General features: G+C 34.4%; 1 protein-coding gene across 5 annotated transcripts in view; it reads left to right on the top strand.

The window, feature by feature from the left end:
* LOC149078975 (cell adhesion molecule Dscam1-like) overlaps positions 1-25,992 on the top strand; it is a 348,553-nt gene that overhangs the window by 109,757 nt on the left and 212,804 nt on the right. For all 5 annotated transcript variants that reach the window (XR_016193867.1, XM_089241217.1, XM_089241216.1 and 2 more), the window contains exon 3: positions 11,663-11,824. Coding sequence is in view for 4 of the 5 variants with exons in the window: in XM_089241217.1 (XP_089097343.1) it covers positions 11,663-11,824 (162 nt within the window). In the remaining variant the exon portion in view is untranslated. The remainder of the gene's footprint in view (positions 1-11,662; positions 11,825-25,992) is intronic.

The following is a 25,992-nucleotide window of genomic DNA, read 5'->3' as shown; positions in this document are numbered from 1 at the left end:
CATTTACCCTCTCTGTAATTTTTCCCAAATGTTCAACAGAATTTCGAGAATCCCTAAACATAAACACTGAAAATACTTCTAAAAAAATGTAATTAATAATAATTATTTTAAATAACACCTCGCGAAACGTTAGGTATTTATTTTAGAAATCAATTATCGAATATTTGAAAAAAGAAAACCAAAGTAAAACTTATGAAAAAAAACTCTAGGTATTTAAAGTATGATTAGTAGCTCATTAATTTTCATCTACAAAAAAAAAAAATCAATAAGCAAACAAGATCGAGCTGGCTGATCTCACATTAAAGTAATCTCTCTGTTGAAGTAAAAAATCGAAAATTTGTTTATTAAGGTTATTTTACCTGGTTCATGTAGGTGTATCCACATTAAATAAATAAGCCACTGCTCCGAAAAGATAATTAGTAGATATATAACTCCGGTTAAAACTAGATAGGATTGAAATATATTTACTTCTTTTCCTGATCCCGTTTCCTCTGCTCCATAACTTATCGTTAAGCTGAACCATCGCGAGTTTAACGAACCATTTAGTTACTCGTGTATCGATCCCAGGATTTTTTTTTCTCACACCACTCTAAAACTATTTATGACAAGATCAATACGAAATTAAGCTCGGAAACCTTCGAAGTGTCCCTTTTTTTTCCCCCGTCTCTCACTTCTTCTCTTCTTCTCCCGTTCTATGCCGCTGAATTTTATGATATGATATGACGTTTTAAAGCAGCAAAACCAAAACAGAGATGATGAAGCTATGATAATTTTAATCAATGCTTTTTACTTGTAATGGGAATATCAAGGAAATTATGACTTTTCATTAACTCGATGAGAGGAGTTCACCACACTCTAATGGTTTTGTTCCGATTGACTTCATTGCCTCATTTTTGATTATAGCTTCGGAAAAGAAAATGGGTTTAGTAATTAAAGACGAAGAGATTATACATTACGCTTATAGCCGGAGTAATTTATGCAATTTTTTGTGACGTGCATGTCTTTCTTATTACTTATGTATAAGTGAAAGTAGCTAATAGAAGTAAAAGCAATTTCACAAATATTGTTACGAAAATTACGTAAATAATCATTATTTATCATGTATTATGCCATTTTTCGCCTGTAAATAACCATTAATTCACACAACTCTCTGTAAGTACCTTTGACCTTTGAAGACCGGATACACCCCGCTTCCCATCTCAGAGAGATATCGAAGCGTTCCCGAAGGATGGGTGTATCCGGAAAGTTTTATTAAAAACAACGTAACATGACCACCTCAGACGAAGGCAGCAAAATAAAATAATTTACATAAAAATTGATCGCCAACTTCTGAAGTCATATAACAAATAAATAAAATCTAAACAATCAACGCCAATGGGCAATCAAAATTATAAACGGGATTATAAGATGCTGGTGTCGTCCATCCCATAAGAATCCAGTAATCGTCAATTGATCGAATGATTGCCGATAATCTTGGTATATAAAATTTCGAATCACTGTGAATTAGTCGCAGATCATCATCGTCTAAGCCGCCAGTCGTTAACGGAATCGTTACCGGGTGAACTGAGATCATCACAATTCACTATATAGCCGAGTAAACACTTAATTCGTCCTTGCCATCGATGACTTGATTCATCTCCTTGCAGGTGAACTTGCTTCTGTTTTCCATTTATCGGTTACTTTTGTTTTACCTTCTTACTTACTTTTGTTTTACCTTTTAAAAAGTACCACCAAGTAGGCACATTTGGCGAAGGCTATAAGTTAGTAATGCCATGATGTCAAACAAAATCAGTGTGAAGCTGTCACGCGAATCGTCGATATTTTTCTAGAAGGTTTGTTCTGCCTATAAGTGGCTCCACACTAAAACTGTAGTATGACCAGTTATGAAAATTGTATCGAGAAGACGAGACCTTATCTGTAGATAGTTCTTGCTATTTCTAGGTAGCATTCCGTCGAATCAATGATTGCAAACACGTGTGAATAGCTGTTCTGTGCGGTTAAAACAAAATCAGTGTGAAGCTGTCACGCGAATCGTCGATATTTTTCTAGAAGGTTTGTTCTGCCTATAAGTGGCTCCACACTAAAACTGTAGTATGACCAGTTATGAAAATTGTATCGAGAAGACGAGACCTTATCTGTAGATAGTTCTTGCTATTTCTAGGTAGCATTCCGTCGAATCAATGATTGCAAACACGTGTGAATAGCTGTTCTGTGCGGTTAAATCAGCGACGTCCTGCATTTTTTTCATCCTCCGCTCATATCAAGGACTTATGAGAAAAATTATCCATAACAATAACCCCAAAAACTAAAAATTAATGTTTGAATGTTTGTATGAACCTGTTTTTTTTTAATCAGAGAGCTCTAATTTAAGGATATTAGAACGGAGTTGGAATAGGTATCATGCGTATTTATCAGATATTCAGCTTGGCTAGGATGTCATGAGATTTGATGCCGGGTATAATGATATTCATTTGGGATAGATAAAAAATCTCGTTCAACAACTTTTCATGTTGGTGAATGCAGATATCAAAGGTGCTTTTGATAATGATGGTCTAGCATCTTGACTCTTTTGAAAGAGCTGCTACTCCTGGAAATAGTTTTTACTTATGTTTTAATTTTAAGTTTTCTGCATCAGTGCTCCGCTGAGCTTGCAGTTGGTGGTGTCTCAATGATCTATGATTTAGAGAAAGGCTGCCCACAGCTCTACTTCAGGATCAGCTCTCTGGGATTTAATCTTGAACCACCTTTTGCTAAAATTTTTACGTTTTCAGAACTGCCATCAAATGACTTTTGCTGATGATTTGCTTCTTGTAATCGAAGGATAAAAATTTGAGACTGTCTCCCCTCTAAGCTTAAGATATTCTTGATTTCATAGCTCGATGATCTATGATTCTACTTGTTAGAATTCAACCCAACCAAAAGCAAGGCTATGATGGTACATAAAAATGATCAATGAAATGTGACTTTGTTTAAAACTTGGACAAAACACGATATAAAAGTCGAAGAATCGAAGAAATAAAGTATATTGGTGTTCTCATTGACTAACAGTTTCACTGGAAGAAACACATCTCTTACCTGTCGCACAAGACAGAAAATCTTCTCCGCGGCTTTTATAAAATCTACAGAAATAATGTTAGTTTGATGCCATGGAACTTATTTAGTCCCAGGGATTATTCCCGCAGTCAAATATGCTTCAAGCGTTTGGGGGTGATAGTCTAAAGAAAAAAGTAAACGCTAAATATATGAGAGAATTAACAGAATATTTCCTCTAAGAATAGTGAAGGGATACAGGAAAGCGAGCTATGCAGCTCTTTTTATCCTTGCAGGAACTCGTCCAATGGATATGGATATCCTCAACCACAGTTTTGCTCGAAACTCTCTCACTTCATCCAACGACAAAGCTGTTGAAAATGAAAAACTTAGTGTATCCGATAATTCCTGATTTGGTAGTCACGTAAAATACAGGTAATATGTTCAGTACTCGCCCGCACAGTGAGGGATTGGTGGTTCGAATTACCCACAGAGGAATGCGGATTTCCTTTCCGAACGTCATATTCATCTCCGCTTCCTCATCCACGCTGTCGTACATCGTGTGAACAGCGAAGAGTGACATAGTTTTTCCTCTATGTTCGATATAATTGTGTGTAAAACAAATGCCAAAGAGTTGTACAGTTTGGGATTTCTCGCTGGAATGACTCTTGGCAGTTGAAACCAGTTATACAACTTCCAGAGAAACCTCCTGGTGATGTCAACCGCTAATATTGGGGAATCGTTGAAGAAACAGAACTCATACGGACGTTCTTTTGTCTCGAAACCTTGTTTACCAATGTCGATAACGGCCGTGAAAACCCTCATCAATTAAATACAAACACGTTTCAACTAAACAATTATGATGATTATTCGAATATGAATTTTTAAATCCTTAAAAATTAATTTTCGTGTATAAAAAAATCAGTTTTTGTAAGGAAAAAACTTGTGCGTAAAAATTCGAAGGAAAAAGATTGTGACCTCTCAACTAAGTGTTAAAAAGTGAAAAAAAATTGAGTAAACCTACATAGAAAATGAATATTGGCGCTTCACAATATAAACTTTCTGATTTCTTTGGGGCTTGCTTCACGGTCGCTTGTTCGGAATTATGAGACGACATTTTAGAACTAGATTTAATTCCTTCAAATACAAAACATGTGAGCTACATATATGTGCGACTTGCTACCACGATATATAGAACTTAACTGGCTGTTGCTATCATACAAACAGTAATAATGAGAATAATCGATAAAAAGCAAGAAAACAAAATAAAACGATCCCCGATCGTCCAAATATGGAACAACTTTTTCTTTTCGTTCTTTCTCAGCTTGGGTTTGAAACTGTGTAAAGACAGAACTGTGTCAAATACTGGGCATAGCTCAGAGTAATATTATAATCAGAACATAATGTAAAAAAAAATAACAATGATAACATACTCTTATAATCAAGAAAATAGTCATTTTCTGGATATTATGCCGAGGTGAACATAGAAAGAAATGCCAACTGGTCTGCACTGAGAATTGAAACCAGGTTCTCTTGCAAACCGAGCAAGTTTGCTATCATATACACCACTGGAGACACGACCCAGTTCTTCCTATTTTTCATAGAGTTTGCAAGTTGACCTGAGTTCTATTACCGGTGGCTTTCCTTTTCGAGTTCACCTCGGCGTGATACATTTAATGTATATTTCCTTGATAAGTCGGACTGGGAAAACATCGTCTCACTCTCTATACTCTTATATTTGTGTTGATTGGTGTTTAACACAGGAGAACAAGACAACTATCAAATTGGATTTTCTTCTCAACGATCAATATAGAATTTTGGAATTTTCATTCTTCATTAATTTCAAAAAATAAACAGAATATAATAATTCCATAAGCGGATCTATAGATATTCTCTTGACTTTTTTTTCAAGATTATACATCTACTAATCAATAATTCAAACTCTTCCATGATTTATGGCAGCTACAGTGAATTATTGTGTCTGAATGAACGATATAAATATACAGTATACGCATCATTTTGCATCGTACCCGGAATTGTAAATCAAATCACAATTGAAACTCTCAAATATCATTATTTTTGTTTCACCGTTCTAACATAAGTACCGCTTGTCATTAGTTTTGTTTTTTATTATCAAAGTTAATTTGTGGATAAAATGAGAATTCCGGAAAGTCCTTGAAATATAAATTAACAGTGATAATATGTAGCATCTATTAACTCCACAGTTGAGATCGAATCGGAAAATAATGAATAAACTTCCAATTTAGTACCATTGAAAAGCTTGATAACGCGTGCGTATACGACTAGGGTATAATTTATTTATTAAAAGACGTCCAGAATTTTTTTTTTAATTTTTATCTTTTATCGGCAGCAATTATTTTGCTTCAATACTGCTTACTCTTGAAAAAAAAAAAGAGAAAAAATCATTAATTTCCGGATCACCGGAAGGGAAATTTTGAAAGAAAATTAATTAAAAATCAGTTTTCGTTTTCCTTCAGACTTACTTGGAATAAGATACCACATATAAGTCTTTTTTACGTATATAATTTTTTCCCCGAAACTCTATATCATTTTAGAAAATGGGTAATTGAAAAAAAAAACTTTCTTGGTCTTGTTTGTTAAAATAAATTTAGTTTCCAAAAAAAAGAAATATTTTGCCTCTTTGTCAACATTAATATGTATGATTAAAATTCTTTGTTCGTTTTCGTATTTTTGACGGTTGCGCGAATCGCCTATCTATCTCATGGAATGAAACTACGTTGCCATCGCCAACATATATCTTTCTCTCTCAATTTTGTGGATACTTATTTTTTTTTTACTATCCTGCTCTCTTGTGGATGTCAAATATTTGCCCAGCGGGTTGTGGAGCGCTTGATTCTTTCGAGCAATATTTCCCGAGCTGCATGCTATTGGTTTCCTACTGGTTTCTTTACACAGGAATTCTCAGACAGATATTAATATCGGGAGCTCTCTCTCTCTTATCCTTTCCTTTACCAATGGTGGTTAGGTAGACCGTAGTAAACTCGGTGGAAATGTCTCCAAAAAAAAAGAAGAAGAGAAAGAAACTAAAAGTGAACAGGGATGTTGTGTTGTATATATGTGTGCGTGTGTGTACGCATCAGTATGTTCGCGTGTGTGAGTGATATCGAAAGCAAGAACTCTAGTGCCTCAGGGGCTGAAGAAGCACTCACTCTTGCCATTTATGCGAGAAAAATCCTGAGCATAAATCTGAGATCTTGAGACACAACGACACCGAGGAATGGAGAACTTTCCTTAAATAGCTCTCTATATAACCCTCTCTTATAAATCCCGAAGTCTCTGGGGATCAAAGGCTGGTAACAAAACCATCTACGAGTAGATCCCGAATTTTGAACAATATTGGTACGCTTCTTTGGCATAAAATTTCTATTTTGTTGCTTTGAGCTACGAAGGCGAGATGGATTTGAATATCCAAAACTTTTGAATAGTCATCAAAGTAAGTAATGATGGCGTCGTATTTATGTTCCGTAACTTCTCCATTATCATATTGAATGCACAGTTGTATCTGACATTTTATTTTTTCTATAACTCGGAGAGTGCCCGAGCCGAGTATCAACATTCCGATGGTGGCGCCTCTGAAGCAACACCAATGATGACATGGTATCTGTGAGATACAAGATCGAAAATCGATCAACTGATCACAAATACATTTCATATTTGAGAAATGGTATTAGAACAAATCAGATGTATGCATATGCAATCCCACAAACTATTAATATAAACTAGTGGAGTACCCAACATCTCTTAACTCGTGGTGCGGTCATAACGCTATAATATCAATTTAGATTTCGATTCTTAGATCACGATTTATCATAATTATTCCGTTGATTTATACTCCTGTAATTGGACTTGTTATTCTGTTATACACATTTTTATAGATATATATACATATACATATTTTATAAAATTCCGGATGCACCCATCTTTCGGGAACGCTTCGATATCTTCTTGAGATGGGAAGCGGGGTGTGTCTGGTCCTTCAATGTTCAATGGTCATAACAAAATGCAAGCTTGTATCTTTCTGATCCAACGCCACCATCGGAGTGTTACAAGGAATTTTCGTAAAAGAAATAAATCGCATTAAATTCCTCAAAAGTTCTAAATTTTCACATGCAACATTTCTAAATCTATGTGTTTTTTTCGGAATAATGAAAGTTCAGTTCAATAAACTGACTGACAATAAACACCATAAGTCACCATACGTAGTATAAAATTCACCTTCTCTTTCAATAGAACTGTTAGCCTGGTATCATAGTTTAATGAGAGATAATAAAAAATTGGAGATCGGATTCAAGAGGTATCGCCATAGAAATCTATAAAAAGAAACTTTATTTCTGTCTGAGTATGTTTCTAACATTGGAATCACTCTCAAATGTTTCTAAACAATTGTGACATTGTTTCCTTATTGACGTTGAGTTGGATCACTTCCAGTAACCGTACTGTCACACAAAATTTCTATTCGATAATTGAACAGGACCATACTGGTCTTGCTGAAAATTATGCCAGTTTTCAACGATACAGTTGAATTATTCAAAGGAAGTAAAGTGGGCAAGAAAATTTGTGATGGTTATCGTAATCTGGTGTACTTTCTCCCTACAGGACAAGAGTGAAATTTTTCAGACATCACTGCTGAAAGAAAAAGGATTTAACGTTACCTAGCGCCTATTTTAATGAATGTTTCCAAAAAGCTTTGATTCTGCCTGATAGGGCATGCAACTGGTCAATTCATATATTGGAGTCACTGATGCATCATTCATTCGGATATCATAACCATATTTCTGCTGTTAGGTTTCAGCTGGAACTTTCATCAAGAAAAATGAAAAAATTCAGTCCAAAATGATGAATGCATCAGCTACTCAAATACAGGAGTTGACAATAACGTGCCCTGTTGGGCATAATCGAAACTGTTCGTAAATATATATATCCATTAGAACAGTCGTTAGGTAACGATGGGGTTTGTTTTTTTTTTTTTTTTTTTCAGGAGTGGTGCAAAGTAGTTCCGGATTACCGTGTATATTTATAAGCACCTATTGTAGGTGCTCGTCGTTGAGGCTGCCATGTGTGAACTGAAGTACTTATCATGACTGGTGAAATACTTAAAAGGCAATTTGGTTTCTCGAAAGAGTTTGACGAGTTCCGATTAAGCGTCGCGCACATATGTGTACCTCCCCTTTCTCCTTACCCTTCCATTCGGTATTCACGAGATATCCTGTGTTCTTTGAATGTCTTTTAGCAATGACAAACACACACATTTTTTAAAGTTGATTTCTCCATGGAACACATTTTTTTACCTCCCTCCGTTACTTTTTATCTGAAAAAAAAAAACAAAAAAAATCTCGAAGAAAGCTGACTTCATAAAAAAATATATGTATTTTAAAGCCGGATTAAATGATTTCTGCTATGCCGTTAAAAAATTTTAAATGACGCGTACTAACTTTGATGAGTTCTAAATCGTTTGGATATAATAAGGTAATCCCTACAGGGCATACGCAGGATTGTCATCTGGAGGACCCACTACCTCTGGGGGCACAGTGAATTTAATTCGAAAAATACTCGGTTGCCAAACTCAAAAGAATTCTGCATCAAAATAAATTAAGATAGCATATAAATGCATTTTATTTCGATGTTTCACTTATTTCACAAAGGTATTAAAATAATAATAATAATTGTTTATCGTCTTGGGAGAGGAGCACGTCCTGTGCCACTCACTGTCACCGACTACTATATCGAAAATTTATTATTTAAAACGAGATGATTTTGCATAACAGTATGACATGAGAAAAAAAAATGGTTGTTGAATGGTTCATGCTATACCGAAATGATGAATGAGAGAATAAAAATGAAAAAAGGCAAAGTATATCAGACCCTTAAAAAGAATATCTACGATGAGTAACGTTGCACCCGAGCCGATAAACCATTTACTAAAACTTGATATTATTGATTGGGATCGTAATTTCTTTTATTATCGACGTACACACCCCCTGCGTGCTCAGGTTTCTGGTAAAAATCAGTGAAGCCACTGTGAAAGACGACTACCCACTTTACTCTGAGGGAAGAAATACCGAGGAAAAATGAGTAGCGAACTGACCTCACTCTGCGAAATTGTCTTGCGTGCTGAAGCAAAAATTGAGCTCTGCCTGCTCAAGCACGATAACTTCTCCTTCAGGTCATATGAAAAGAAGGAAGAAGTAGAAGCGGATTATGGAAGTGTCGCGGACTGAACCTTGTCGATATCAGGATGGGAACACCTTGGCAGAACAGCCACTTTTCTACTCCACCCTTCCAACGCACTTTCTCTCTTGAACTTCATCCTCCTTTTTTTACTTTATTTCTTCCATCTTCGACTCTTCAAGAGAATGAAAAAGCAAGCAGAAGTTTTTAGTCACGTTTCCTTATTCTCATATTTTTCTTAAAGAATTTTTTTCCTTTCTTTTTCGCTGTTCCATTCCTTCCCTTCCTTTATTTTCGTATACTTGTACTATTTCTTACTCAAATTCAGCATGAACAAAGATAAATGTGAATTTTCTTAAGATGTGAAGCTTTCTCGGGGTGCTTCATATTTTACTTTTATTCTCATTCTATTTTCCCCCCTATTGTATTCTACGTGGAAAAATTTATAAAAGTGAAATTGCAAAATTTGTGAGCATTTTCTCTATGCTTTTATACACCGTTCATTCCGCATGACTGCTATTTATATCAATGAACTACTACATAACGATAGTGAAAAATCTCCGGTTATGCGAGGTTATTTCACCACACACTAACTCTGCTATATCGCAATTTACTGCCGTTAACGAGTTGAGATGCTGGAAATTAAGGTACATCTATCGGGGGTCAGTTCAAGTTCGTTATATTCTTTCCCCGGCTCAAACGTGACGGCAACCTTCACGGTGGTAGACAAGCATCTTCCTACCACGCCACTAGGGTGTCCATACTTAAATTGGAATATTTTTTTTTTTTCTAAATAGCCCAAATTATTCATTTCTATCAAGTTCAACAAGCTGATCATTGGTCATTTCTGTCTCACCACGGTCATTTTCTGTACATGAGAGCTGATATATCAGCGACCCACAATGTATTGCCAACTTGAACCGCAACGTCCAACGTTCTGCCTTCGTATGCTTACCGTGAGATTGGTGCGTTAACCTTTTGGTGTGGGGCTCATTGCGGTAGCACAATTTTTATGGATCATGTTGTTGCCATTTCTGTAACACCTCCTCGTCATGAAAGTTTATGACAAGGAAATCGGTTACTGAACTCGCGAAACCTCTAACCATTCATTAATACTCAGGGCAAATATCTTATCGATCTGGGGTACAGTGCCTAATTTCAACACTTATTTTCTGAAAATCATTTTTTCTGAAATTCTTACAAATTGAAATAGTAGTTTTCTTTTATATAACTCATCATTTGTACGAGTTTCTATAGGGCGATTTTTCAATCAAAGGTTCAAAAAAAAATTTCAATAAAAATTTATTCAACTCCAAAATATGCGGAATTAAGAAATGATCAATTCACAAAACATTTGAGGAATTTGGATAAACGTTTGTCCGTGATATAAATTACAATTTATAATATCATTTAATAATCCTCAGAAACGTTTACTCTAAAACTTGGAGCTACTCGATTGACAGTTTAATATATTTTGCATAAAAATCTACAAAAAAAAGAAAAAAAAAGTAAACTACCGTACGACGAAATTCACATTTCTTGGATCGTGTACATGTTGAGAAAAAAGTCTAGATAACCGTATACAACATTAAAAAAAAAAATATATATATATATATATATATATGAAATATGAACATTAAAACTGCATTCATAGTATGAAAATATTGAATCCACAGAAGATAGAAAACTAAAAATCACCAAAATATGCACCTATAAATAAAGAACAGTATAATAGTATATGACCGAAGATAAACTTGGGACTCATACATCTCGGAAACTTAACATTTTGTTGTGAAAGCCGTATATTCGAAAGTAACATATTAAGAGAAACTTGGAATCACCATTAGATTTACCTTCATATGGTTTTGTAGAAATAATTTTACTCCGAGGTACTATACACAAAGAAGGTTTTATGTGAATGGCAATGCAGCTTTTTGAAGTTTCGGTCTCACCAAAGTAAATAACTCGGGAGAAAGAGGCTTTTCCGGATTTCTTTGATGATATCCATATCATTTATTTTGTATAGAATGCTGAGCAGGGGAAACGGCTCATTTCCCTCGAGACATATCTCTACGTTTATTTTTGTATCATGATAGGAATTCTCGTAGGAATCATGAATTGTTGCTTGAGACGTGAAGAATGATAATATTGCTCTCATCGCCAGAGACACTTCCGAATATACATGGCATTACTTGCAGAAATATATAGATCATTGGTCTCCAATGAAGTTTTATAAGGAATATATACTATTATTTATCGCATCATTTTCCCACCAGACATTTCTCAGCTTCGGAAATATATAGGTATCACAGAATTGTATTATGAAGTTTCATTTTCGTTTTAATAGATTTTAAATCAGTATATATGGCCTATATAAGTATTTTTCCAAGTGTAATAGTTTCTTTATCTTTATTTACTCTAGTCATAAGAGAGATATACGATGTCAGTGTACAAGACAGCACAGTTCCATCGAAGAATACGGCAGTCGTACGTTGCCGGGTCCCATCTTCTGTAGCGAGCTATGTAACAGTCACTGCCTGGTTGACAGATGATGGTTTGACAATACTATCAGATGATGACCCTGGTAAGTAATTTCCATATTTTCAAAGATATCTCTGAAAACGATTTTTCAATGTAAATTATAATGACATACGTACGCTGATAGAAAACAAGAAATGGTTCTATACCTGATAAGAAAAAACCAGGCTTTAAATTAATGATGGACGGACGACGGCCCGCTTAGAAGTTCTATCCGACGTGCCAGAGATTTTAAAATAATTGTATAGAAATTTTTAATTCTAGTGATTTAAAAACATCAATTTAAGAGGGGTGTTAATATTTTTATATATGAAAAATACAATTTTGGGAGAATGTACATAGAAATGGATGTAAAAACTTTTTCTGTATAAAAGAAATTTTGGTAAAAATCTAAAAAAATATGCAATATATACATCCATAAATTAATCAAAATATACTTATTTACTTTTTCACAGTTGTAAAAGGATAAATCATTAGCTCTCATTTATAATGAAACCGCAGCAATCTTCCAAGTACACAACATTTTTCTAAGCATAAAAGCCCCTATTATGAATCAATGTCCGAATGTATTCGGCCCACCAAAATACGTATTTTCTTTTTGTTTTTGCTGAAAGTGTTTTAACATCTCTGTTTTAAATAAGTGAAAAATTACCACGATAAAAATAAATACGGTGATTATTCCCAGCTCGTATTGGTATTATATGTTTAAACTTCAATCTATTATTGTTCAACCTTACTGGACAATTATGCATGATTATCTAACCGGTTAGAATGAGCAATTCGATTGGCAATGCTGATTATATGCGCAAACGTTGATAAATGTGAAAAGAGTCAACATTTTTATAAATGACACTAATTTTTATGTTTCTATCTTCACACGCATTAAAAGCGGATTTAATTTTTATTACAAAATACGGTGTCCCGTGCATCAAAACTGTTAAGTAGTTAAAGGAAGATACCCAAATTTATCAAACTTGCCACTGCATTTGGATAATATGCATAAAAATTGACAAATACAGGTGAATTTATTAAATCTATCGAGGGGATTGATGCTTATGCATAATAAACAACGACTATGCATAACATTACGTAATTTTCATGTTGATTTAGACATATTTATATGATCATGTTATTTAAACTTTATCTACTATGTTCGTCCAAAACCTATCGTCCCTCGTTTATTCTCTGATGTTTCATCTGTTTTGTTCAGATCAACGGCACACTGTGTGATCTGAGATACAATTTAATTAGTTACATTTATAGAGGTTTATTTGCTTTTTTTATAACACGTACTTAGAATGACCTAAAATATATATATACTTAAACAATATATATATATTTAAAATCTGAAAACTAAGCATATGTCACGCAATTGAAAATCTATTAGATCAAACCCCATAACAGAAATTGATATTCCGAAACAGTAATATGATATAAAAATTTGTATCTCTATCACATTTATCACTTGCAAATAGTGAAGCATTATGAAAAATAGAATTCCTATACAAATAATCCTAGCCATAAATATTCCAGAAACCTTTATCAATAACTTCTGAAATGTGTATATTTTTAAAAGATTTAATCACGTGAAAGATTTGTCACGAGTTCCCAAGCTTCAAAATATTCAAAAAAACATTGTTCATAGCGGGATCGATTGAGTTGCCACCTTCCCCATAAAAAGAAAAAAAAAACTTATCTCATCATCAATTTATTTCCCGAATAAAGAAATAATGCTTTAAATGAATGGAATATTGAATTTTCGATCGGATTTTTTTTTTTATATTGAAAGAAATTCATTCGAATTGATAATTTGATTTCTGAAGTAATGTTTCAGCACGAGAAAATTTCCGATACTCGTTTCGACAGCTAAAGTATTGATTTCAAAATTTAGTATGATGTATTCTTCGATAAAAGATGATTTTTCTTTTTCGATCAAAAATGCTTGAAGGAAACACCACATGCTTTCATTTATTTAAAAGCTGTAGTTATGAATTCTTGAAACAGCTGATGGATTAGAAACCGTATAGGAGAAAGGAAAAAAAAAGATTAAATTTTTCTTGTATAGAATTTTATGAAAAATCGTTTTTATTGTAAATTTAATTTCTCACCCTAAATTCTTTAATGTTGGACACTTTGGAAGAAACAAAAGGGTACAAATGAAATAAATGATTTCATGTATTTAAAAATAATTTTTAAATTAAAAAATTAAAAAAAATTAAAATTTAATTAAATAAATAGTGGTAAAATATGTGTGATACCTCAATATTTTTCTCTCAGTATTTATTTACATCGCAAGCTATATGCATTATCCGCCAAAGATGAGAGAATCACATTCGGAACATTCTTTTCTAGGATGGTCTATTTTGTTGCGGTGAGAAAAGGAGGGCGTTTCTCGGGGATAAATACAGTATTTCCTCTCTCTTGGCATAAAAATCTTTATTTTTTCGCCAAATTATTTCCAACTTTTCCTTTTGTTTTCATTGGCACTACAAGCTATTTTTAAGTGATGCCAGAATACCGTTGTGCTATAGCCTTTTTATACTCAAAAAATGCATTATGAACATAAATGTCAGAAAAGCTTTGTTTTTTGTTTTTTTTTTAATTTCCAGATTTTTTGGGAATAAATAATTCATTTTGTTCAAAATTTTACAGCCAAGAGGATGCTGGGTATATTCACCTTCATGTAAAAATTTTTTACAGAATTTCATTGCTAAATTTTATGTAATGGATCACTCCTTCCCATTAGCTAAATATACGTTTTAATCCTTTATTTTTATAATCCTTTCCAAGCTAAATATACGTTTCTACAAAAATACGATCGAATCAGATATTATATGATCGATTCAGGAATCAGCATAGCCGGACGTACGGACCTGCATATCATTCGGAATGGCACTTTGACGGCCCGAAGGTATGCAGACGAGATACTGCGACCTCATGTCATCCCTTACGCTGGAGCCATTGGAGATTCCTTTGTTTTATAGGATGATAAGGCCCGACCGCATAGAGCTCGTCTAGTGGAGAACATGCTTGAAGCTGGAACAATACAGCGTATGGAATGGCCAGCGTGCTCTCCTGACCTGAATGCAATCCCAAACATGCTCGGACGACGCATTGCTGCGCGACCAATGCCGCCTGTTACTGTCCGAGACTTGCAGATTGCACTTCTTGAGGAGTGGAACAGTATTCCCCAAAGTTTGATCGATAACCTCATCGCATCCATGGGAAACAGGTGTGCAGCAGTCTTAGCTGTTCGAGGAGACCACACGCCCTATTAAAACTCATGCATCATGTCTAAACAGTACTTTTTTTTATCGTTTACATGTAACCAAATTGTTGCCCTAAATCATCTTTTCATGTTTTTTCCATATTTTCAAAGAATTAAAGCTCAATTCCAAATTTTTTTACGTCTTTTTTCTGTATTGCGCATTGATACGCGTGTACTATCCATTGTATGCCAATACGTGGCTGTCTCACACGGTTTTCTTCACTTTTTTGCTTGCTCCCCTAATTGTTTTGAGCAGTGTACATTCAAATGTTTGTTGATATTGAAAAAAAAAAAAAAAAAAAAAAAAAACATCATTCATTGCGATATGGAATTCTCCAAATAATTATTTCAATATTTATACTCAATGTAGTAACACAAAAATGCAATTTTTCCATTTGTACACCCAGGATTTTTGAGGGCCACCAGAAAAAAATCTCCATTGTACATCAGGATTGTTCGTTCACTTTCAAGTGGCATTTCCCGTCACTTTGTCGTACGTTCTATCCCACACAGTGAGTTTGGAATCAGTCTGGATTTGTTCCACATTTATAATTCTTTTTAAAAAATATGAAGCCGATTCTGTAAAAATGTGAATAAAAATGTCAATTCATTATTTCGTGTCACATGATATTGTTAGTTGAAAAAATTGTCATTTCTTTTGAATGCTTGATAAATAATCAAAAATAACATATATATATATAAGAACCACAGACATTTTCCGTCTTGAATAAGATTGAAAAAATCAGAAGATTAGATTTCGATTGCATTTGAAATACAATACTATTCATTCTCTCAATTGGAAAGAAAAATATGAGTACATTCATTTTTTGTTATAACATTTGATAGGCTTTTAGTGTTCGATTTTTCATACAGTAAATGATCCAGGAACGATTAATTGTTTAGAAATAAAATAAAGCTTTAGGGGCGTTTCACGAATAGAATTAAATTTTTATTGTTCATTTTGAAATTGAAATAACATCAAAATATTCAGTAAAAAGGACGAAATCGAGTTTGATAGCCATATTTTTAAAGAATAATAATTGAATTGAATCTGAAAAAATTAAATTTTTATATGACTTCAGAAATTAAAAATAGGAATTAGAGTTATTCGGGGAGGATTGTTTAATTTATAATTATTCCTCAGTTTCTGGTACTATCTCTGTATTTTTTTGGGGAAAGAGAATAAATTATCGTAGTGCGAAAAAATTAGCAGAAAAATAAAAATTTCAGTCATCAATATTTGCCGCTGTGGTGGTCGAGTGGTCATAATGACAGACTCTAATCGCGAGGACCCAGATTCGAATTCCATCAGCGGAAGAGTGGTGATTGGGTGAAGTTGGTTTTCTGTGGTTCCCAACTTCGAGGTGCGAATGCGACCCGATCTCCTCGCCATAGAGAAAAACATGCCTACTACGGTGCAATAGTCCGAAGTGATCTCAGCAACGGGATAAGTACGGTGGCAGAGTCCTGTCAGTCACAAATATCTTGACGCATTTTCATATTTTGATTTTACTAGGTTAGCCTTTTCCTGTATGATAAAAACCGAAAATAATTAAATTTTGAAAAATGAAGTTAATTTTTCAAATATCTTCGAATTATTCGGTAGTAAAACTGCCACTTATGTTCTTTGTTATAAATTTATGTGAATACCATCAACGAAATTCCTTGTTTAACACTTTTTTCAGCGGCAATCTCGAGATATCTCATCAAACTTGATCTGCTTTATTTCAGTCACCCTGAAATATCTCAGCTTCTAAGATGATTTGATAATTTTTGTCGCACTAGGGTCATTTTCTACCCACGAGGGTTAATTAGACCAGGACCTACAATTTATTGCAGAATCCGAACGGCATCCTTGGTTTTTTATACTCATCAGGAGGTTGATGTGATAACCCCTTGATTGGGGACTCCCTGCGGTAGCAATGTTTTTCTGTGGCCATGTCGTCATTTCTGTTGTACCCTTGTATCAAGAAAATTTTCTGACAAAGACGAACCGGGTATCGAACTCGCGACAGCTCTAAACATATGTTGTGCTCCCCGCACGATGGTGCTGGGTTATCTCCACAGCATGTATACTTATTGTTCTATTTTCTGCTGGTCGCAACACAACTCAAATCGGGAGTCAAAGGCGTCTGGCTCTGCTCATTTGTAGTTGATGTTGTCCTACCCACCGATAAACGTGGCTGTGTCTCTCTGTGCACGGGAAACATTTTTCTCTACTAGCATTCTCGTTTTCTTTGTAAATATTATCCGTGGTAAATGTATGAAGGAAATCATTTCATGGATCAACTAAACATCCTTTGGTACTTCAGGCGGGTATCTTATAGACCTGGGCTACCACGCCCAGCTTCTAAGATCGCGTTGAAGTTGTTTTTACAGTTAAACATGTTTTCCACATCCTCCCCCCCCCCCCTGTAATCAATCAGTTGTCAGTGGGTTGAGTCAGCTCTTGTTCAAGGGTAGATAAGAGAAGGAGCAAGAAAAATAGAGAAATAAATATACGACCAAGTACAAATAATACTAAAAAAAATTCCGAAAATAAAGTTCTCTTCCTGGAAAGCCACACACGTCACGGCAGAAGTTTTTGTATCATATTAAGGGGGAATAAAAGCTATGAGCGGAGTCAATTTTCTTGTTGGGGAGGAAATCAGCAATGCAATCGTAAACATAATTCTTATAAATAGGTGGCAATATGTGAAGGTTTCGCAATTTCAAATGTGCCAGTTATAATGCGCATCAGCAAAATTTTTAAAAAACCGGTTGAAAATAGACGTTAATTCATATTTCTCCAATAGAATTCACTCAAATAAATTGCATCATGTGATGAAGAATGATTTTACTCCCCCTTTATAAACTAAAAATAGAGTTATGAAGAATTGTGCAACAAATATTTTTCTAATAGCATCTGCAGGGCTATTTTGACATCCTTTAAAATTCGATTGTGGTGTAGTAGTAGTTGGTAGGGCCTCCAAAAAATGGCTCGGGGATCCATGATGTTCTTAAGTCAGCCACCTCGTTGGGCAATTTGCCTGTTGTGGCGTTGTATTTGTATATTTGTATATTTGTATATGGAATACAGAGAAAGCGAGAGGGAAAAAAATTACCAAGAATTCAAATAGCCCTTACTGGCAATCACAAATTACAATTTGGTATGAATCATGTAAGCAAATAACTAAATTAATTAATTAACACAACAACTATATACAGGAAAGAAAACCACACTAAACACAGTATGAATCAATAGGTCATGGTGGCCACAGGCATGTAGTGATAGTGTTCCGATTGTAAAATAAGAGGAAAGTTTAAATATTAAATAGGAGACCATATGTAATAGTAAGGGAGAAAAAGAGAGGAAATTATGGGAGGGAAATTTAACCAAAAAAAAACTCTTCAATATAATTTATTCAAAACAGGTAACATTTTAATTTCTTTTTGAAGTCTAGTAATGAAGTGTTAATATTAATGAGTTGATTTGGTAAAGAGTTGTAGAATGTTGGGACAGGATATGGGAGAAGTTTTTCTTACCAATCATTTTATAAATTATAGGAAGTAAATAGGTGGAGTTGAGATTAAATTTAAGTAGAGTAGGGTTTTGTAGTAGGATTTGTTTTCCTTTAAAAGTGTCAGATTTGATAGAAACCAAGATGGAAATTAAATTTAAAATTACATATTTTCACACAAATTATGAAAACAATAAATAAACGAACACAATTATTTTTTACATAAATATTTTTTTTTAATATAAAAATAAATGAATCACATTATATATATATGAAAAATGCAATGATTCCATTTCTTCTTTGCTATCAATTTTGCTATTTTGTTTCCACATATATAACTAAAATTTCCGAATCAAGTGTAGGGTTGTTATTCTTTTCGACGCTGTTCATAGGAAACTCAGAGTAAGAGAGATTGTTATACTTTGAATCATTATTTTTGAAATTTACAACATTGGGTCGTGTACCTTGAAACATGTAATGTTTCATCATGAAACTGGGTGAAATTACAAAAACAAATGTTACTGTAAAATAATATAACGCGAGGATGTTTTTTTAAATATAAATTATATATTGAAACAAAAGGTATCAAAGTAATGACGAAAATTGAATTATTTATGAATTATATATGAATACATGCTGTATATTTTACATATAAAGGAGCGTTCCCTGATGGCACCTCCATATTTTACGATTCTTGGGAATGTTCTTGGGAATGATAGTGTAAATATAGGTCATGCTGTCTGGGGAAGCTGTCTGTATGGAGGAAACCCATACACTCTCATTAGTCGAGGCTTGTATTTTGCAAATATGTTAGGCAGCAGCTCTTATCTGCTCCTCGACAATTTAAATTAATTCTCAATTTTCTTCACGTTATTGAACTGCCGCTGAATCTACCGCACGCGCACACACACAAAAGTAACAATAATGATAGGTAGGAACGTATTTATGTGGGTGAAATGCATAATTATTCTACATTGTACTTATAGAAAGGTAAATTAAATATTATTAAATCTTCAGTGCTGTCAGTTCCTTTGATGCTAGGTGATTACATTAGAGATAACAATCCGTAATGTCAACATTTGCTATATCTGGCACTGATGAAAAAATTAAATATTTTCTCACCTTCTTCTAAGGAGATTTACTTGGTAGAAGTTTTTGTCGAACGCATTCCCCCACTGTAAACTATGTTTTTTCTAACAAATTTGACCAGGAAATAACCAAAGGTGGACGGAAGAGAAAAATAGAGGGTAGCTCAAGATTTTGTAGGAGAGAAGTGTAGAACTAAAATGTAAAATGTAAATTGTACTCAAATGTGAGAGAAGAAGAGCTAATGTAAATTAATTAGTGCAAGTTTGGGGAATTCCAAGATAAACTAGAAAAATTTCATGCGTTATACTGTTCCAAGACGATATTAAACCAATTATGACAACTGTTAATACTTTTATTCACAGTGTTTGGTATTATAGAACACATGTTGCGTTTCATCAAGTGATTACATTGATTATAATCACTAAATATAGTTCATTAAACTTGCAATATTAAAAGCGTAGCAAAAACAACCGCACAATCCTATTACTAAAACGGGATCCGGAACTTTCGCCCCCGACATTTCGTCCCCGACATCTCGCCCCTGGAACGTTTCGTCCCCGTTACATTTGGCCCCCGGAAATTTCGCCCCTGACATTTCGCCCCGGTACACTTGGCCCCTGGTGCGTTTGGCCCCCGAAAAAATCACACCTGACATTTCATCTGCCCTGAACGTATGAGTGACCGAGTGACCGTATGAGTGACCAAGTGAGTGTGAAATGGACTGTAAGAGTGCGTTAGTGACCGTACAAATAACTAAGCGAGTGGCAGAATGACTCACCACGTGAGTGACCGTATCAATTAGTGTGCAATTGACTTTACGACAATGACTGTATGAGTGACCGTATCTGCCTAAACGTGCCTACATGCAAAATCTCTTTGATGATCACAGACAAAGTGGTGAAACAGCATTCAGTTTTGAGTTTATGTATTTTTTTACACTAAAAAAAAATCCGCTAGAGTGCAATACTTTTACAATTATTTTTTTGTTTCGAGGTTTAGTATGGTCAAAGAACAACTGTTTCCCCTACACTAAAAACGATTAAAACCATGTGTTCTCAGTTCATTCAAAACTAGTCATACGAGTTGTAATTAGCTGAATATGTTAACATTTGGTAGCTTCGAATTTTTTTTTTTATTTACTTTAATGTGATGCAAAATCATTCCAATGATTTATGTGATATAATTTTCCTAGAATTATTTACTTTTCTACGTGAGGGTGGAAAAAACATATCTTAACATCCGAAGTGTTACTCGAAACCTTATATTTATAGTTATTTTCTTCGGACATTATATTCGTTGTGTACAATCTGGAATTGCTCATGCACCAACACGCTAAAATTCAAATGCAATAAAGGCGTACATACCGAAGCGAGATAGATAAAAGGGGAGAAAAAAGTGTTTTGATATACAGGCATAATTCAGGACCTCTGTGCTCCGAATGTTTGAACAACCATATCGTTTGTGCGGCGCTTTCCCATCGTTTTAGCTGGAAGCGAATGAATGTATAACAACGGGGAAAAATTCCGGCGATAAATGTAAGCGACTGAAATTCCAAAACAGCAAAAGAACATGACTCGAATTCAAGAATGTGAATTTTTGAAACACCAGGAGCAACATCGAGAGTGAGAGGAAAAAAAGAAGAGGCGGAGGGCGGCTCGAGTCACGCAGGCACATTACCGCACGAACCGAGCCGCTGAAAATTTTGTTCTCGGTTTTCTCTTACGTTTTAATTTTTTTTTCCTCTTCCTCTCTATACACATCCAGTATTATTATTGTTATTACACGCATTCAGTTTACCACTTCACCTTCCTTTTTGCGTACACACATTAGGATACGGCAGCTTAGCTTGATGCTCAGGAGAGAGAGAGAGAGAGAGAGAGAAGTAGTAGGAGGGGAAAAAGGTATGAATGATAAATCACCGCGACGAATACGCGCGTGTTTGGCATAATTAGCGTATCCATCTGAAAGATTGTAATTCACGGTGATTAAACGGGGCGACGACGGCCAAAGTTTACGAACGGAGTGTTCATGTTGCTTGAAAGGAAGAGGAGGGAGAGAGCAGAGTAAAAAGAGAGCAAGGATCTGGTAGGTGGATTGAACATCGTACACGAACCTAAAATAATCCGTAATTACTACCAAGCTATTAATTCTGGAATTACGGGGAGATGATTGCCTGGGTCTAGATAACGGTAGCATGTCGAGGTTTACTTTGTTTACCTCGCTCATATATATTCTGTCCGTCTCTTCTCCCATCCAGCTACATGCATGACTATGAAAAGTATCCATCCGTTAACAATATGTTAATCTGGAATGTTTGCATAGATTGGTATTTCAGAAGTTTTGTCCACACTTTGTGTTTCCGTAATGACTCAACTATCTACTATATATATATGTATATTGTCGTTTTTTCTTATAGCATATCAAAGTGAGATGATGGTATTTATACAATTCTAAGTTGTTGATAGAAATGATATACAAACAGTATTTTGTTCTCAATATATATATTGGGATTTATTAATGCGTGAACTATCAAATAATAGTTACTACACAAGAATAGCTGAAAAGAATTGCGTGATATAGGACACATTATAATCTGTTTTAAATATGTAATATATTCCTGGAGTATAAATATAAATTCTCAAAAAGTTGTGCTGGAGAAAATTCATACAAAATTATTTTTTTCGTATTTCAGAACAAGGCAGAATTTGTCATACAAGAACTTATTGTTATTTTTTAAAACATTATCCCTCTTGCCATGAATGTTAGTAACATTTTTATGATTGTTATTATAAGAACACTTGAAATATTTAAAAATTATTTGAAACCAAAAAATTGTGATTGGAAAATTTCCTCAACGGCCTCACAATACAGAGAAGAAAAACATGATATGCCAAGTGTAGAAATTATAATAAGTCAAAGAAAAATGTTAGAAAGCATCATCAAAAATCTTCTGCTAAGACACGTGATATTTCACCCAGAATCACGAAGTACAATTGCACGAAATTCACTGTAAGTATATGAGCTAGACAACGTACACACACAAGCACTGTCATAAAAAATCATGTATTCAGCTGTAACGTGCACAAATATTTCATTAATTTCGAATATATTTAATATATTTTATAAGCATCTAATATGCAATACACTTCAATCGATAGAATTGATTCCCGATAACAAAAATATCGATGGCGAATTTTTTACTTATTTAATTTCAATAAATAAATTCAACAATTCTTTCGATTTTAAGAAAATAACTTAGTGTTTTCTGTTACGTACATTTTTCATTCTCATTCCCAGGAGTACATTTGTTGTTAGTTTTCTACTTTTGAGAAAAAGAATCATACACAAGAACAAATGTATCGGATTCCACGAAAATCGTAGATTCAGTGGTGTTTTCATTTTCCCTCAGGAATAAAGTAAAAAAAAAAAAAAAAATGCGTCAAAAATTTTATTATTAAATCCCTATACCTAAAAACTCGTCGAATAATGGGCCGTTTATTTTTCCTTTCACCTCATTTATGAAGCTCTGCGTATGATAAATTTACGCAGCTTCTCAGGCAAAAAAAAAATTTTTAGTGAAAAAATAATAGGTATTTTATTCTTATAAGCTTGTATTTATCGTAAGAAGTTCGATCGTTCTAACCCATGTGCAATACTTTTTTTTTTTTCGGGATCTTGTTATCAGGAATTTAACAAGGTGTTCGTAAAACACACGGTCAGAGCAAGTCTCGTAAACAACTATTCTCATAGAAATAATGGGTCACTGTGGAAATGACGGAAAATAAAACTAACATCACGGGAGGAAAACAATGACATACGATATAAATGATATGGAATGTTGGATAAGAAGTTTCATAGTACAGGGATAGCAGCTTAAAGCTGAGCATAGGGTGAAACCTTCAGAACAACTTTGGATGGGACGGGTAACTGATATCTGTAGTCATCAACATTTGTCTCCTATGTATATATATATATATATGACATATATATTGGCATCCAGTGGTCATTCCCAAGGGACAAAACGACTGCAGTTTGTCGCTTTACAGCGACCATAATTCCTTCGAAGCCTAATATTTTTACGTTGGGTGGCTGGAGCGAAAGTAGTAGGAGAGTGAGGCCAGCGGGTAATATGATCATTTCTGTGGCAATTCAATAAATTTTCGGAAGTATTGCATCTGGGACCGAAGGAGATGTGAAAAAAAAGTAGGAAGGAGGGCGAAAAAAAACAGTAAAAAAGGTATAAAAAAGAATAACCGGGGGCGAAAATCATGCAGTTTCGTATTTCTTTCGAAAAGATTTCATCTCTAAAAGAGTAGAAAACCCGAGAAACAGAAACGATGTTCGAATGGTAGAGACGTGGCGAATCGGCTTTAAAGGAATGCGATATATAATATTTCTTTTGCTTCTTTTTTTTTATCCCATCTCTCTCTCTTACTGTGAGCCTCATCCATGCCTTTTTGTGCAAAAGTTCATGTTACTCGTAAAGTAAAAATATTTCTGATGTGAGTTGGAAAAGTGAGAACATGTATGCTCTTTCTCCCTCTGTGTGTGTGTGTATGTGCAGTGAGAGAGATCTTTACGATAAAGTTTAGAGTTCCAACGGATTTAAATCTCTTCAAAAAAACTTTTTTTTATTATTATTATTTTTTCGCTCCCGAACGGAATGTGAGGTAATTTGAGTGAAGGGGAAAAGTTATAATGTGAGACTTTATCTAGACGTTTTTGATGACTTATTGATTCGATCATTTCGATGATTGAAATAAAAGATTTGACAGAATCCGCGAGGAAGTACTAGGGGGAAGAAGAGGAGATAAAAATAAGGTTTTGCAGAATCACTCTGGGGGTACGTGTATAGATATTTCACAGTATATAAATGCTGTGGATAGCTTCGTAGATGGGATATTTTTAGATCTCTGATGATGTAACGTTGAAATTTCCCATCTCGTACTGGCAGGTGGGCAATGTATATATCTATACGTTTAAATGTTTCAGAACATTTTTTATATTAAAAAAAAAGAGAGTTATTATGTTTAATTTCTGTTAATGCATTGTTTTCTTCGATTTAGCTACCCTGTGCAACTATTAATCTTCACAAATGTGAATAAAAAATATCAATGATACTACAAGGCTTTTTGTCAAATTTTGCAATGAGTCTTTGATGGTTCGTTACTCTTCTTCATAACTTGATTAGCACTTAACATTCAGCACCCGACGAACGTTCCACAACCAGCTTATTCTGAATTATGCGGATTCATCATACGGTATAAAATGGGAAAGTTGGATGTGGGAAAAAAAAATATCAGTCAAAAATTATCCAATATTTTATTCCTCTCAACTTCTAAAGGAAAGGAACAATGAGCGACAGATGCACTGGAAAGTATAACGAAAGAAAACTGGAAACATGCATTTATATCTCCGTATAAACGCTGTCGAAAACGTATAGGGAAATGCACAGATGATGGTTATTTTTTAGAGCTTTCTAGAGCTTCCCAGAAGAAAGAAACATCTTATTCGCATGGATTATCTATGAATATTTTTAAATAAAAGTGTTTCTTTAAAAATTAACTTCTTTAATGTACTTGTAAATTATGTAGCTTGGGTATGCTCCAAATTGAATATATTCAGTATTCCCTGAACTAATTTGGAAATGAAATAACAGTGATATTTCTGTGGGTACGTCTGTCATCAAGTTCAATTTGGATGCATTAGTTATGGTAAAAATCTCGAGAAAGATCTGACTTTCTCAGTGTTTAATTATGGTGCATAATAACTAATTTCCTGTTCACTGGCAATTTCTAGCTTAAGTAAGCATATCGACACGATCTAAATCCTTGACTGAACAATGACTAAAAGTGCTGTTCGACGATACAGCCGTGTCCACAGATGATTTGAGAAAAAAAAAAATGTTAGACATGTCGATAATTTAACTTCAGTAAGGAGTGTCGTGCTGAAAATTGAAAAGTTTGTCCACATTGGCTGAATTATTTTCTCCCTTGAAGTTAACTACTTAGTATTAACGGGAATATACATGGTGTACATTACTGAAGCTCACCTATTCAGAGCTTTCTATGGCCGTAACAATTCATCAGAAAGTTATGGAACATTCGAATGGCCTAACCTTCTGCTGTCCTATGTCGAAGTGGAATCGACATGAAGAACAACTGGTACTTCGTAGTTATAACAACTCCTTACGATCACAGGAAGGCTCCTGCAAATGCATCTTTTCGGCAGAACTTCCCGATAGCTAGCAATCGGGGGGGGGGGGGGCTTTCTCATTGCTTGAGAGGCGATATAAAGTAAGAACTGTACCAAAGAAATACCAAGAAAACCTTTGGACCGCAAAGGGCTAACAAAGGG

This window comes from Pholcus phalangioides, unplaced genomic scaffold (genome assembly GCF_987345545.1).
Source record: "Pholcus phalangioides strain wild (caught in Gottingen) unplaced genomic scaffold, Ppha-v1.0 ptg000013l_1, whole genome shotgun sequence".
NCBI classification, from domain to species: Eukaryota; Metazoa; Arthropoda; class Arachnida; order Araneae; family Pholcidae; genus Pholcus; species Pholcus phalangioides.
Note: the sequence above shows the minus strand (reverse complement) of the source record. Positions and strands in the feature narration are given on the sequence as shown.